The 13000-nt window shown below is 55.3% G+C and overlaps 10 protein-coding genes across 16 annotated transcripts; 6 read left to right on the forward strand and 4 right to left on the reverse strand.

Moving 5' to 3' along the window:
- Positions 1-200: 200 nt before the first annotated feature.
- On the forward strand, positions 201-1643 carry KVP18_004775 (uncharacterized protein; the record flags this gene model as incomplete). 2 transcript variants are annotated; one of them, XM_067957730.1, is given in 4 exon segments in its annotated part: positions 201-370; positions 399-1005; positions 1034-1318; positions 1338-1643. In XM_067957730.1, the coding sequence occupies 4 exon segments, from the start codon at positions 201-203 to the stop codon at positions 1641-1643; spliced, it is 1368 nt and encodes a 455-aa protein (XP_067811766.1).
- A 152-nt stretch (positions 1644-1795) lies between these two features.
- Positions 1796-4029, forward strand: KVP18_004778 (uncharacterized protein; the record flags this gene model as incomplete). 2 transcript variants are annotated; one of them, XM_067957735.1, is made up of 5 exons in its annotated part: positions 1796-1816; positions 1843-1952; positions 1979-3419; positions 3448-3896; positions 3923-3941. In XM_067957735.1, 5 exons carry the CDS (start codon positions 1796-1798, stop codon positions 3939-3941), a joined length of 2040 nt encoding a protein of 679 aa, XP_067811771.1. The 2 variants fall into 2 exon arrangements, with proteins under 2 accessions (XP_067811771.1, XP_067811772.1); XM_067957736.1 differs by lacking the exons at positions 1796-1816; positions 1843-1952 and having other exon boundaries at positions 1998-3419; positions 3448-4029.
- KVP18_005190 (uncharacterized protein) lies at positions 4011-5666 on the reverse strand (the record flags this gene model as incomplete). The annotated part of the gene is made up of 1 exon (XM_067949574.1): positions 4011-5666. The coding sequence occupies one exon, from the start codon at positions 5664-5666 to the stop codon at positions 4011-4013; it is 1656 nt and encodes a 551-aa protein (XP_067811773.1).
- A 171-nt stretch (positions 5667-5837) lies between these two features.
- On the reverse strand, positions 5838-6533 carry KVP18_004772 (uncharacterized protein; the record flags this gene model as incomplete). The annotated part of the gene is made up of 1 exon (XM_067957724.1): positions 5838-6533. One exon carries the CDS (start codon positions 6531-6533, stop codon positions 5838-5840), a length of 696 nt encoding a protein of 231 aa, XP_067811760.1.
- A 43-nt stretch (positions 6534-6576) lies between these two features.
- Positions 6577-8237, forward strand: KVP18_004774 (uncharacterized protein; the record flags this gene model as incomplete). Of its 2 annotated transcripts, XM_067957728.1 has the most annotated exons (4): positions 6577-6617; positions 6644-6725; positions 6753-7835; positions 7872-8237. In XM_067957728.1, the coding sequence occupies 4 exons, from the start codon at positions 6577-6579 to the stop codon at positions 8235-8237; spliced, it is 1572 nt and encodes a 523-aa protein (XP_067811764.1). The 2 variants fall into 2 exon arrangements, with proteins under 2 accessions (XP_067811764.1, XP_067811763.1); XM_067957727.1 differs by having other exon boundaries at positions 6644-7835.
- Positions 8238-8317: 80 nt separating this feature from the next.
- Positions 8318-9172, forward strand: KVP18_004776 (uncharacterized protein; the record flags this gene model as incomplete). Of its 2 annotated transcripts, XM_067957732.1 has the most annotated exons (2): positions 8318-9011; positions 9040-9116. In XM_067957732.1, the coding sequence occupies 2 exons, from the start codon at positions 8318-8320 to the stop codon at positions 9114-9116; spliced, it is 771 nt and encodes a 256-aa protein (XP_067811768.1). The 2 variants fall into 2 exon arrangements, with proteins under 2 accessions (XP_067811768.1, XP_067811767.1); XM_067957731.1 differs by having other exon boundaries at positions 8318-9172.
- Positions 9173-9200: 28 nt separating this feature from the next.
- Positions 9201-9806, reverse strand: KVP18_005191 (uncharacterized protein; the record flags this gene model as incomplete). The annotated part of the gene is made up of 1 exon (XM_067949575.1): positions 9201-9806. One exon carries the CDS (start codon positions 9804-9806, stop codon positions 9201-9203), a length of 606 nt encoding a protein of 201 aa, XP_067811774.1.
- A 106-nt stretch (positions 9807-9912) lies between these two features.
- On the forward strand, positions 9913-10477 carry KVP18_004777 (uncharacterized protein; the record flags this gene model as incomplete). Of its 2 annotated transcripts, XM_067957734.1 has the most annotated exons (2): positions 9913-10039; positions 10068-10477. In XM_067957734.1, the coding sequence occupies 2 exons, from the start codon at positions 9913-9915 to the stop codon at positions 10475-10477; spliced, it is 537 nt and encodes a 178-aa protein (XP_067811770.1). The 2 variants fall into 2 exon arrangements, with proteins under 2 accessions (XP_067811770.1, XP_067811769.1); XM_067957733.1 differs by lacking the exon at positions 9913-10039 and having other exon boundaries at positions 10082-10477.
- A 111-nt stretch (positions 10478-10588) lies between these two features.
- KVP18_004771 (uncharacterized protein) lies at positions 10589-12136 on the forward strand (the record flags this gene model as incomplete). The annotated part of the gene is made up of 1 exon (XM_067957723.1): positions 10589-12136. The coding sequence occupies one exon, from the start codon at positions 10589-10591 to the stop codon at positions 12134-12136; it is 1548 nt and encodes a 515-aa protein (XP_067811759.1).
- A 171-nt stretch (positions 12137-12307) lies between these two features.
- KVP18_004773 (uncharacterized protein) lies at positions 12308-12934 on the reverse strand (the record flags this gene model as incomplete). Of its 2 annotated transcripts, XM_067957725.1 has the most annotated exons (2): positions 12308-12509; positions 12537-12934. In XM_067957725.1, the coding sequence occupies 2 exons, from the start codon at positions 12932-12934 to the stop codon at positions 12308-12310; spliced, it is 600 nt and encodes a 199-aa protein (XP_067811761.1). The 2 variants fall into 2 exon arrangements, with proteins under 2 accessions (XP_067811761.1, XP_067811762.1); XM_067957726.1 differs by lacking the exon at positions 12308-12509 and having other exon boundaries at positions 12533-12934.
- Between the last annotated feature and the right edge of the window lie 66 nt (positions 12935-13000).

Below are 13000 nucleotides of genomic sequence, written 5' to 3' on the forward strand. Positions count from 1 at the left end.
TCACAGTTACCCCTGCCATTGACGCGCGCTTAATTGTGTCTGAATTCTACAACTTCGCATTGGTCGCACTGCAACTGCGCTCCAAACTTCATCAAAAAAAGGGTAGATTAAGGCTACAGTGCAAGTCTTAACTGAGGTGAGGCGCCCCCATGAACACCCTACGCATAGGTAGCCCACCCATAGCATTTAGCGAATTCACCATGCAATCGCTGATCAATGAGGCCCCTCGCATGCTTGATGTCCCACCGCTGCAGTGGGTGCTGCTCGTGTTGTCAGTGTTCTTCTGTGCGATACTTGCTGGTGCCTCCGGTACCGGTGGTGGCGCCCTATACATGCCGGTGCTGGTCATCTTCACCTCGAGTGCCCATGCGTAAGCCTCAGTTGGTATCTGTATTCAGGGCTGTGCCGTTGGCCAAAGTGACGATTCTCGGCTGCGCCGTGGCTGCGCTGATGCCGATGCTCAATCAACGGCACTCCAACAATCGACAGCGCCATATCATCAACTTCGAGATCGCGCTGCTAATAGAGCCGGCCACCCTTCTAGGCGCCACATTTGGCGTGTGTTTAAATATAGTTCTTCCTGCGCCGGCAATTCTGCTGTGCCTCGTCGTAGTTTGCGGCCTTACTCTCAGACGGACGATCCAAAAAGGCTTTTCCCAGTTGAAAAATGAGCAACGGGAATCAAAGTCCGACCGAGAGTTTGAGCTGAATCTTCTCCCTCTGCCCCAGCACGAAATGGAGAGAGGCCTTATGTCTTCCTCGTCCTCCAGTGCGACCTCAACCTGCACTCCCAGGCGGGTTGAGGAAGTCAAAAGCAAGATCCCGGTCACCGAGATCCTTTTACTGGGGTTGGACTGGGCTGTGAACATCGCGGGACTCACCGTTGCCGGGGGCGCCGCAGCGTTAGTATGCGGACAGACATACCAGCGACTGGCGACCTTCTCGCTGATCCTTTTCCACATTGGATTCCTTTGGCTCGTTACGCGTAGATTTTTAGGCATACGAGTGAGACAACTCCGTCAAATTGATTCAGCGTCGCCGGCAACTTGCTGGGATAGAGGAAACGTCAGTGGAGGAAGGCGGGGACGACTGGATGCGGCCTAGAAAGCTCTTGAAGTACATACTTCTAGGCGCATTCATCGGTACTCTAGCTGGAACTTTGGGCATCGGTGGCGGCCTCATAAAGGGGCCCCTGCTGATGGCTATTGGACTGTCGTCATACTCGGCTGTGGCGACGTCCACTTATATGGTCGTGTTCACCGCCTCCACCAACTCGGCCAACTATTTGGTGGGCGGACGGCTTCGACTTTGGCAGTCGGTATTTTGTTTAACAGCAGCGGCAGCTGGAGGCGTGGGTGACTGGGCGGTGGATTATACAGGCTGTGGGCTCCTTAACCACGAGGTGGCTCAACAAAAAGTACAACAAACAGTCCGTCACTACCTTTATTCTGGCGTCTGCTATTGGGTTGGGTCTGATCTCTATGACGTTTTCGAGTATCTACAACATGCTCAAGAACGACACTTTTGCCGGCCGAAATACCTCAGATGGTTTGACTATTGAGCAGGCCTGCCGGCACCTCGACGTCACTCCTTTTCAGTGGTTTCTGTCCCATAAAATCCTGCCGCTGTTAAAACACCAGTGACCAAAAAACGACGAATGAGCGACGATTCTGAATTTCGCCAACGGCCTAGGGACGGCGTCCGTCACTCTAGCCTGGAGCACGCGCGCCACGCCGAAAAAGCCGGAAAGTGCGTCTGCGTCTGCGGAGCCAGCAGGTGGTATGAACGCGAACGTATGGTTCTAAAATCGAAACGTGTGGGTTTGCATCGGAGCACACACAGCTCCGCCTGACTGAGGACGCGGACTGCATTAGAGAGCTGGCGCTGGAGGTGGAGAAGAATCGTCTCAAGGCGAAGCGAGTCTTAGAGTCAATCGCAAAAAAAGAGAGAGTGTGGGTACGGCGAGCTGTCCACACAGCCTCGCGAGGGACGTCGAGATGTTCAACACGAAGGTGGGGACTCTGGCGGCGTCCATCACTGACCAGAAGACGGCGGAGAAGGCGCTGACGGAGGACAAGCGCGACCTACGCCATGCTGTAAAAGAGGCCACTAGTCTCCTGGAAGAAGTTCAGAGGGAGCTGGACAAGGTGATGATCGAGAAGAAGGAGCTGCTGAAGGTGAAGACGCAGGTAGACTCTGACGCCCGCTCGAGGGAGGAAGAAAGGACTACCTTAGACCGGCGACGCGTTGAGTTGGACGAGATGTGCGGGCGCTTCAAGGCCAGCCAGGCCGCTCTCAACGAAAGTGCCGAGACCGTCAGAGTCGAACGCGAGCAGGTTGAGGTGCAGAGAAGGGATCTGGAGGACTTGAGGGTACAAGTGACCGAATTCCAGGCACACGTGACAGAGCAGACCCGAGCTCTCCAAGAGCAGAGCGAGCGGGTGCAAGCCCAGGCGTGCGTCAACGACGACGCTCGAATGGTTGCCGAGGCTCTAGCCCGAACGACCGAGAAGAAGGCGAATGAGCTGAGTCAAAAAGACCTGGCGTTGGAAGCACGAGAGGCTGATTTAAGGCGGAAGCGAACTGAATTGACTGACAGGTTGAGGAGCGTCCAGGACGACTGCGACAGGCTAAATAATGAAGCGCTCGAACGGCAACGCAGCCTCCTAGAAGAGACTACCCAGGAGGTCGAGCGTATGCGAGAAGCCTTCGAAGCGGAGAGACTGGAGCGGAGAGGTGACGAAATGAAGCGCCTCACGGAGTGGGAAGCTGATCTAGCGGCCAGAGAGAGTGACCTGGATCAGGAGAGGGAGGATCTGGAGAAACAGGTCAACACTCTGACCTCGGACTTCGACGCCCTGAAGGAGGAGCACCGCAGCGAGATGAGCGCTGCGTTTGCTAAGTTAGAAGAGAGCAGCGCGGCGCTGAAACAGTCTCGTGAGCAGCTACTTGCCTGGCGGGAAGCTGAAACCAGCAAGTTGGCAACGGCGCTGACCGCCGTGCAATCCCGCGAAGAGTCTTCCCGCGGCCGGAATCTCGCCGAGCAGGCTAAGGCCGTGATGGTGATGGTAGAGCGGCGAGCTGCCATGGTTGAGGACGCCACCGCGGAGTCCATCCATGATGCTCAACGGATAAGCGAAATGAGGAGTCTAGCAGCTGAGGAGCTGAACCTCTCTGTTGAGCAGCTGAATCATATTTGCAAGGAGAAAATGGAGTCATCTGAGCGGCTGAAGAACGCTGACGACCTAGACGTGCACCTCCAACGACAGCAGGCCGAGCTAAATCTACGCTGGCAGATGCTGGAAAAAGAAGAGCTGCGGAATGAATGGTACTGCGAAGTGCTGAAAGAGTCGCAGGATAAGGAACGACACTTTGAGCTCGTCCAGCACGAGCTGGACTGCCAAAGATCCATGATTGACGTAGGCATCTCTGGCAGACTTAACGCAGGAGAACCGTGAGTTCCTGTCCGCCAAAAGAGCGGAGTTTGACCGAAAGTCTGATCTAATCCGCACGGAACTGGACAGGCGAGCTGCCGAGCTTACCTCAAGGGAAGCCGAGTTAGTCCGGCGGGAACGCGAAACGGAATCAAGGCTCCGTGTGCAGGAGATAGACCTGAAGCCCAGTCTTCTGAAGCGCGTGCGTTCACTAGACAAGGAGACCGGCCGAACTCGTGGAGTCAGCAGCATATTTCGATCCCGAACGCTCTCAGCATCTCCAGCAGGGCTCAGCCCCTCAGAACCCCCGGTGGTGTCCAAGGAGGTTACGGAGAAACGATCAGCAACGGTACTACCGGCGGACCTCGGAGACTCGGGTCCACTGATAGAGCCGCGCACTGAACCTGTGTCCCTCTCGCGACTTCCAGCGTTCCTACTCAACCGGCATCCCCGAAAGGAAGAGTCTCTCCTCCGAGTATCTAAACCAGAGTGGGCATTGTTCACTAAAACACACAGCACGAAAAGTGTGACGAGACTGGACCAGGAGAACGTGCAGTGCACGTCGAGATCTGCGGTCTACGAGACCATTGTGTGACTTGACTTCGTAACGATGTCGTGGAGGCCCAGGAGGCAACTAGAGGGTGGCCGTCGTTTTACAGGGTCGAAGTGCAACATAAGCCCCAACAGATTCACCAACGGGAGTGTCGCCTTGTCCAATGCGAGTTCAGTCTCCATGAGACAGAGCCTGCGGTATATGTCGCATTGAAGGCTGCGCAAGATGAGGGGCAACTTCTCTTCCCTGCCCTCTCTGATGAGGACTTCCAGAAGGGCGGTAGGTGAAATTGGGTCCCCAGGGGTCGGCCCAGTAGCCCATGTAATCACCGTTGCTGCTGCTGAGTAAACGTCGACCTTGTTGTCATAGGGTCCGACCCGAAAAACCATCTCCGGTGCTCGGAACTCCTCATCTCCCACAATATGCGTGGCCTGGTCCGCCTGTATCGCGTATCTCAGGTCGGAGATCTTCCACTGCGACCCATGCAGACGTACAGCAGGAGGCGATATGGACCTCACCATCACACCCTTTGCGTGCAAAAAGGTCAGTCCTTCCAGAATGCAGCGAAGCGAGTGCACGACACTATCGGCTGAGCAGCCAACATCGCCCATTGGAACGCCTAGGCCAGGCGGACCCACGACCTCGCTGTCGATGATCAGCAGTTTTCTCAGCGAGGGTGCGTTGTTGGCCTCTGCTGAGAGCAGCTGCACCAAGTCGGATGCATTCAGACGGTCCTCACTGTGGATTTGCAGACACCCGCGGAGTGCTACGCATGTCTGCTGCATGACGCTGCTGCGCTTGAATGAGTCAGATAGGACGCTGATTTTTTGTTCCATGTAGTTTTGGAGGTACTTCAGTTTCACGCGAGATAACGAACAGAAGGCATCCAGAGGCTGGTCCACTTTCGAAGCCAGGTGCAGCATCACATCCTCTCCTTGAATCAGCGAGAGAACCGTGACTCCCAGCGCCCAGACGTCACCGGCGATTGACGGCTTCTTCGTGCCGAGGAGCAACTCAGGCGCCGAGAAGGCAAGGGTCGTTGACCTGGCCGGCACCTCAGCCAGTGAAAATCCGCCGTCTTTCCTTCTGTAGAACGTCCCAGGTTTCAGGTTACCGTGCGCGAAGCCTGTGGCGTGAAGCTCTCGCAGGGCGACAGCCAGATCCACAAAGACCCTCCGAAACTGCGTAGCACTGCGCGTGATTACTGCGTCCCCCTCTACGGCGTCTGCACGCTCGTATACCTGCACCACCATGCCATCGCAAACAAACTCGTAGAGCAGAGGGGCGACGTTATCGCTGAGAGTGGACCATTTTCGTGCCATCAGCTCCGCGAAGGCGAATCGGTCAGTGTGCTCGATAGGGACGAATGACACGGTGCCAACGCTGCCGTTGTGTTGGTCGCAGGAGACGATCTGAGCCGTGAATATGGGATGGAGGGAGGAGACCCGCCGTTTGAGGTCAAACTGCAGGCAGGGGGGAATGTCCCTGGATAGCGGCTCGCGCGGACAGCCGCTGAGAAGGTTCTGGTAGTCCAGATCATCAAGGTTTCTAGGAACGACAGTCGCCACCGGCAACTTGTAGGACCTCCAGAACAATTTGTCGCCTAAAGCTTCAAGCGAGCCGGAGCTACAAAGGACAAGGGGTAACGATGTTCCAGACACAGAAAGCGCACGCAGCATGAAATCCGAATTAGATACGGCCTGCACCTTGTGGTAGTTACGTCTTCGAACTGCGATAGTTCACGTAGTATACGTGCGTCCGTAATGCAGCGATTATATAAAGCTGTGCATAGCGCAGCTACGTAGAATAGTCTAAACACGTCAAAGCATGACACTAAGAAACATGACGCCTCAAGGAAACAGAATCCTTCTGATGTCAGGGAGACACTCGCGGAGGCATAGGTCCAATCTGGCGTCCAGAGTGTTGTCCACTATGATCTTCTTATCCGCTGAGGTCAAAATAACGCCTCCGCAGCAGGCCGCCTTGCCCTCAGTCTCTTTGCTGTGGGGAGGAGGGAGGAATGTCTTGGAGATACGAATCTCCACCTTGCGGGTCACGTCTACAGCAGAGAGGACATGATTGTACTTCTCGATCGCAGGCTTTACACATTGCTCCACAAGGCTCTTATCGCACTCGCGACAGCGCACAACGAATTCGTCCTCTAGCAACTGAACCATGGCCTGCACCATGAGCTCCGTCAACAATGTCTGGTACTTGTCGCGATTCTGATCGATCTTGTTCAGCGTCTTAATGGTCTCTTTCCGTACCTCCTCAAGCACTTGCTGCCGCGCAGCAACCTTCTTGAGGCGCTTCTTGTTGACGCGAGTCGAATGAGCCACGGCCTTCTCCGATTGCATCTGTTTGGCCTTCTTGTGGTGGTCAGTGCGCACCTTCTCCTTCATCTGCTGCACCAGCTTTAGCTTCTCTATGTTGAAGTCCTCGAGTGCGCGCGCTTCGATTTCTGAGGCCTTATCCTTGGCCTCATTAAGAATGAAGCTGACCATCTGGCCAATCTGCTTCTGGGCTGCCTCCTCAGATAGAGCCATTGAATGATAGTAAATTGCGTGAAAATTGAACCGGTGTGGGCTCATGACTAATCATCTAAGCAAGTCAGAAGTCGCCTCAGAACAGTGAGTCTGCTTTGATTTTTCAACAGGGTCGTCAGATTGCTGCTGCAGTATTTATGTGAGAGTGGATTGACCGAAAGCGCAGCTGCGTTGCAGGCGGAGACTGGAATCGTGAGCGGCAGAGACACGATTAACCAGCGACTATCCGGCGTGGCCTCTAAGGCTCAACTGGCGTCTGACATCCGCGCAGGCCGTTGGTACGAGGTCCTCCCCATGTTAGCGTGGGTGGAAGTTGCGGATGAACCGCTGTTTGTGCTGTACGAGCAAGTGGTACTGGAGCTGCTCGAGAAAAACCAGGCGGAAGCCGCGCAGGCCTTTCTGCGGGAGTCGAATCCTTTGCAACGGCTTCAGAAAAGTCACCCTCATAGGGTAGAGCGTCTTGAGGCACTGTGCTCCCGCGCATGCGTGGACACCAATACGCTCTATGAGCAACTTCCGCGGAACCGGCGGCGAGAGCTGCTCTCAGACGCCATCGTCGGATCGCTGGAGGAGGTTCCGACCTCCCGCCTCCTAAGCATTCTGGGGCAGGCCATGAGGTGGCAGCGGCATACTGGAGTGCTCCCCGAGGGTGCGGCTTTTGACGTCTTCAAGGGGATTCCTGTACAAGTCGGAGGGTCTGGTGAGCTGGCGTGTATCGCCATCTCGCGGTCTTTGCGATATCACGGCCGGCATTCTCCGTCCGCAGCGAATATCTCACCAGACGAGAAGCTCGTGGCGGTGGCCTTCGCGGACGGGCAGATTAGCCTTCTCGACGCGGCCACCGGCAACGCGATGCAGCACCTGCAGCGCCAGACCCACCCTGTGTTGTGTGCGGCCTTCTCTGCCGACTCGCGCCTGCTCGCCGTGGGTGACATGGGTGGCACTGTCTCCCTCTGGGCCCTTCCCTTGGGCGACTGCGTCTTCACAACGCAGGCACACGATGGTGGCGTGACCTCCGTGGCGGTTGACGGCGACTCGCAGGTACTCTCGACTGGACTCGACGGCACCGTTAGGATCCACGTCAACGGCCGCTGCAGCTGTATTCTCCGCGGGCACAGCGGCGCGGTTAACGGGGCGGCCTTCCTGAAAGAAGGTCGCGTGGTCAGCGCGGGATCCGATGGAGTCCTTTGCTTCTGGGACTCCAAGTCCACGCAGCGGTTGGCCGAGTTCTTTCCCCCTGTGCCCGCCTACCTGCCCAAGGGCATACGGCCGGCACTCCTAGGTGTGAGTAGCTTCGCTAGGGTGAGTGGCGCTTAAGGGTCATCTCACGCTTTCCAGTCCCCGAGATCGAACATGCCCGCGCTTGCCGCCAACGCGGAGACGCTGTTGGTGCCCATGGATGCGAACCACGTTCACGTTGTGGCTGTGGTTTTTGGTAAGGCCGCACCATCACTGAGCGTAGTGCAGTCCCTCTCCACTGGCAACGAGGAGGCGGTGGTGGCGACATGTCACAGCGCAGGAGGTGACTGGGTGTACTGCGCCTGTGATGACCGTTCGCTGTACGTTATGAGCACCGCCACTGGGAAGGTGCAGCACATCCTGCCTGACATCCACACGAAGGACATATTGGGGCTGTCAATGTCGCGGGCTGACCAGCTGGTTACCTGGGGAATGGACAGCCACCTACACTTCGTGACACCCTAGGCCGCACTACACCGGTTGCAAGCGTGTTGTGTCACCTTTTCTATCACGTGGTTCACCTGGAAGGTGGTGCACATCTAATAATGCCCTTGGCTTACGACTTGGCCGACCTACTGTCAGACGTCATCAGAGGCGCGCTTTTCCAATTCACACCTAAGTTCTATCATCAGCTCTGGGGGTTGCTCGTAGTAGGCCTCAGCTGGTTTTGCTTCGCTGGGGCAGTGCTCGTCGCTCTGGTCAGACCCAACAAAATGAAGCAGTGGGCCTACATCCTCTCTGCCATCGTGGCGTCCACCACCACAGTGATGGCGCTGCCGGTTTCCGTCTATCTGGTGCAGGCGTTCATCCAGTCGGATAAGACCTACGAGGAGGTTTTCCTAGCCAGATCCACCTACACAGATTTTATAGTCAGCTTCTACATCCTCTACTTGCATCTGGATATGCTGGGAGCAGCGCTCATATACTGGGACCACATGGACCCGTTCGTTGGATGGCTGCATCACATAGTATACATCTTAATCTGCAACAACGCGCTGTACTGGAACTGGACCGTGGGCTTAGCCGCGATGTTCGTTGAGGAGATGCCCACGGCGCTGCTCTCACTAGGACAGGTCTTTCCGCAGATGAGAACGGATGTGGGATTCGGTGTAACCTTCATCTCCACCCGAATCATTTACCACATCTCGAGTCTGGTCATGTGCATCTACGTGCTGCACGACGTCACGTATGTGTGGCTGGTAGGCATCCTCACAATGCTGCTACACTTTTGGTGGTTTGGTGAGAGTGAGACAGGGTTGGCACACAGCAAAATGGGTTCAAATGGTGAAGACCCGGCCGTTGCCCTCAGAAGTCACTCATCTCCTACCTTCGGATGTCGCGTAAATCACAATTCCAACTTCACCTTTTCACCTGGCTTGAACGCTGGGAGTCCAGCGTAAGGGCAGGTCGCGCACCTAAAAGCATCTCCTAGAAAGCACTGGGAAACGTGAGAATATGCGACCCAAAAGTGCCTACATTACCGCAGGAGCTCTGAACGACTCCTCCCTCGACTTTCTCTTTCAACTCGTCGAGAGAAAGCTTCTCTTCTTCTTCTTTGCGGCCGCAGTTGCAGTTGGCGCAGGCTTTGGGCTTAGACGAGCAGTCGCTTCGACTTTGACCCGTCTTCTGATAGTGCTCGGAGGGGCTTAACAAAATTTCAGCCTTGATGGTGCTGTCGGAATCATACTTGGGCTTGATGCACGACATTTGAGTGGCACCGTCCAGCTCCTGCACTTTGCTGCTTATGAACCCCGCATAGAGCGCTTGCTTGCGGAGGAAACTGGGAGTACACTCTGGTGACTTCGACGTGACCGTCAAGATGCCCTGCCCATGAAGAAGGCGAAGTGCCATTTTGAAGAAGACCGCAAGGTCCGCCGACTCGTCTAGAATCAGGTCGATGTTGGTGTACGTTGGCTTCAAATCAGCTCGAGCATTCCATCGATAAAAGTCTGCAGGCGCCATAATGTTCACTGGGGCGCCGGGACTGGAGCTTGGGGTGGCTTTTGCTGCAACTATCAGGCGGGAAGCGATCATTGAAATAATCAGGATTTCACAAATTCGGGTGATCAGATCCTCGCCGACCACGCACAGATAATCTCAGATATCGCTGCTGGGACTTCGTCTTAAACCCTTAATTTCAATGAAGTTGGACGCAGTTCAGAAAGCTTCAACCCCAAATAGGCTGCTGGGACTCCCTCAAGTCAGCAAACAGATGAGAACTGCGGCGTTGTCTGCGTGTTCGGAAGTGGGGGCGCAGGCTGCGACAGGTGAGCTGGCAGAGACCGCCGCACTCAGCACCCGCCTCTGCGATGGCCGCCCTCGAGACGAAGGCCTGGGAAATCGCCACGACCCCTCTTAAGTCCGGCGGAATCAATTACTTTATGATGTGGATGGGTGGCTCTTCACAGCCCGGCATTTTCCAGATACTCATGATGGGGTACTGCCTCATGGGGCAGTTGGGACTGCTGCGAAAGGTGAGCCAGACCTTCAAACCGGTAGAGTTCCTGGCGGTTAACAGGCAGTGCTCCTTCCTTGAGTCGCCTTTCAAGCTTCAGAGGGTGGTGTACCTGATGTTGTGTCTGGGCGGACTTTGCTACGTAGGATTCACCGCCAGCAAACAGGGGGTACTTCCTTTCAAGACCAGCGACTACATGCACCTCATTCCGAGGAAAGTGCTGAGAGAAGCCGTGGCAGTCACACTGTGAATTTGGATGTCTCCCAAAATCTGAAACACTTCGCGCACGGTAGACATCAAGATAAGACTGTAGACATGCAATAAATGTCGTAAGTATTGTAAATATCGGCGATTCTTCAAAATGCCCAACCAACGGTCGGCTTACCATTGCGGAGATGAGACGCTGACGAAGCAGCAAGGAGCTCTCGCCGACACGGAGGGCGCTAAAACGCTAGTGATCAAAATTGGTACATCTTCTCTGATGCACGACCACAACAAGCAGATCAACCTTAAGAATATTTCCGCGCTCGTTGAGACGATTGCGGACTTGAAGGGCCTCGGTCACAAGGTGGTACTCGTCACATCCGGAGGGGTGGGCGTGGGCTGCAGCCATCTGGGTTTCGCCGAGCGACCCAAGAATCCCGTGACAAAGCAGGCCCTTGCCGCAGTAGGTAACTGCCGACTAAGTCGTCTCTATGACGATCTTTTCGCGTTGCGTGGAATCAATGTTGGCCTCATCTTAGTGACCAGGACAGACCTGGTGGACCGTGTTCGGTACCTGAACCTTAGGAATACGGTGGTCGAGATGCTGGAGTTAGGATTGGTTCCGATCGTTAACGAAAACGACGCAGTGGCCGCCCAAACGCTAAAGTTCGGAGACAACGACACTCTCGCAGCGTACATTGCCATAGGTATGAACGCGAAGTGGCTGTTCCTTTTGACAGACGTCGATTTCCTCTACACGGCGAACCCACGGCAAAATAAAGGCGCCAAGCCCATCGTCTACGTGGAAACTTTGAATGACGTGTACTCTGTTCTGGACGAGGACCAGAACGAGGGGACCCAGTGGGGCTCTGGTGGAATGATGACGAAGGTCATCGCCGCCAAGCTTGCTGGCGCCACTGGTGTGTCTACAACACTCATTAACGGTTGTTATCCAGAGCGGATTATTGGTGTACTGTCTTTTGCAGCCAACGCGAGGGTGAAGGACACTGACTTGACCGGACTCATCGACTACAAGCAGTACCACGGAGGCGCTCGCACGACTCGCATCAGGTCTCGATCTCGCAGCGGGCAGAATGAAGAGGACAGCAACAACAGTTCTCCCGCCAAGCTTGATAAGAGCTTCCTCTTTGACGCAATAGTTCTGGAGGAGACATTGATGGACGAGGAGACCACCAACTCGTTAGTCGGCAACGTTGCTACGGTTTCAGAAAAGAGCAATGGGGACAGCAAGTCCAAGGGTCTAATCACCATCGAAACTGACCAGATACAGTCGTGGCCCTACACCGGCACCATTTTCGGCGCCCATCCTATGGATCAGACTGTCCGAGACCAGCGTAGGTGGATTTTGTCGTTGCCTCCAAGAGGCCGCATTTACGTGGACGAGGGCTGTGCTCGCTCTCTTATGTTCAGGAAGAAGTCGTTGTTTCCTGTTGGTATTCTGGCTGTGGAGGGCGTCTTCCAGGAAGGCGAAGCCGTGTCGATCTACAGAGGGCTCTCGGAGTTTGGCTGCAGCACCGAGGGAGAGTCCGAGTTCGCACGTGCGCTGGTTAATGTGCGCACTGAGGTGCTCACCCGCATTAAAGGCCAACGAACGGCTGACTTCAAGGACAAGGAGGAGATGGAGTGGGACGAGGTCGCCCATAGATCAAACATTTGCTTCGTAGGATCCAATCACAGGGCGTAATCCAGATTAACCGACCTTTGTTGCAGCCGCCGTCTATGAGCACTCTCGGAGAAGAGTATTTCACAGAAGCAGATTGTTTCACGGAGAGCCCCCCCAAAAGCTTGGACGTCCTACAGCAACCCTGCCCACCAGGCTGACATCTTGTCTAGTATCTTTATTTCTTCAACCCGATTAGCTTACCTTATCCGATGTCTTCAGTTCGGTGGCCAACTCTTTCTGTATGTTCGTCTGCGATTTCAGTATCTGTGAACGCTGACTCTCGAGCAGCACCATTGCCTTGGCTCCGACGAACTCAGACTCCTCCAGGACCCCGCGGCTGTCTCGGAACGCCACCATGTCCTGGTCCAGCTTCTCCACCCGCTTCTGGGCGCGGCTGTGTTAAACGCCAAACACCTCTCACCTTCTTATCCGTTCATCGATGTAGCAACCGTTTTCCTTCGTCACCAGAAACCACTGTCGCTGAAGGCGAGCTAGACGCTTCCGTCGAGACTTGCAGTCGCGGAGCCCTGCCATCCGCGTATCAGTGGCCTCGCAGGCATAGGCACTGCTCTCCAGTTGTGTTAGTGCGCATGCCATCGCTTCGAGGCCATCTTCTACGGCGCTGGCCTTGAAATCTGGACGTGGGCCATCGTCAAGCATGCTCAGTAGCGTCTTCGTATCTGTCTCCGCCTCCAAAAAACTCGCGGCGTAGTCGTTAAGAGCCGAAATTTCCTCCACCTCTGCGGCACCCTGGTCTTCTGGGTCAGGTCGCTCGCGGGTCGCCCCATTTGCGGCGCGACCGGTTGACCAGTCGAACATTTAAGGATTATCTCATTGCCGGCAGGTTTCAGTGCGGATGAACCAAGCACAGAACATATTTCGAGC

The sequence above is a fragment of a genome (assembly GCF_019968955.1).
Source record: "MAG: Porospora cf. gigantea A chromosome Unknown PgA_NODE_193_length_29824_cov_255.936_1-13000, whole genome shotgun sequence".
Classification (NCBI taxonomy): Eukaryota; Apicomplexa; class Conoidasida; order Eugregarinorida; family Porosporidae; genus Porospora; species Porospora cf. gigantea A.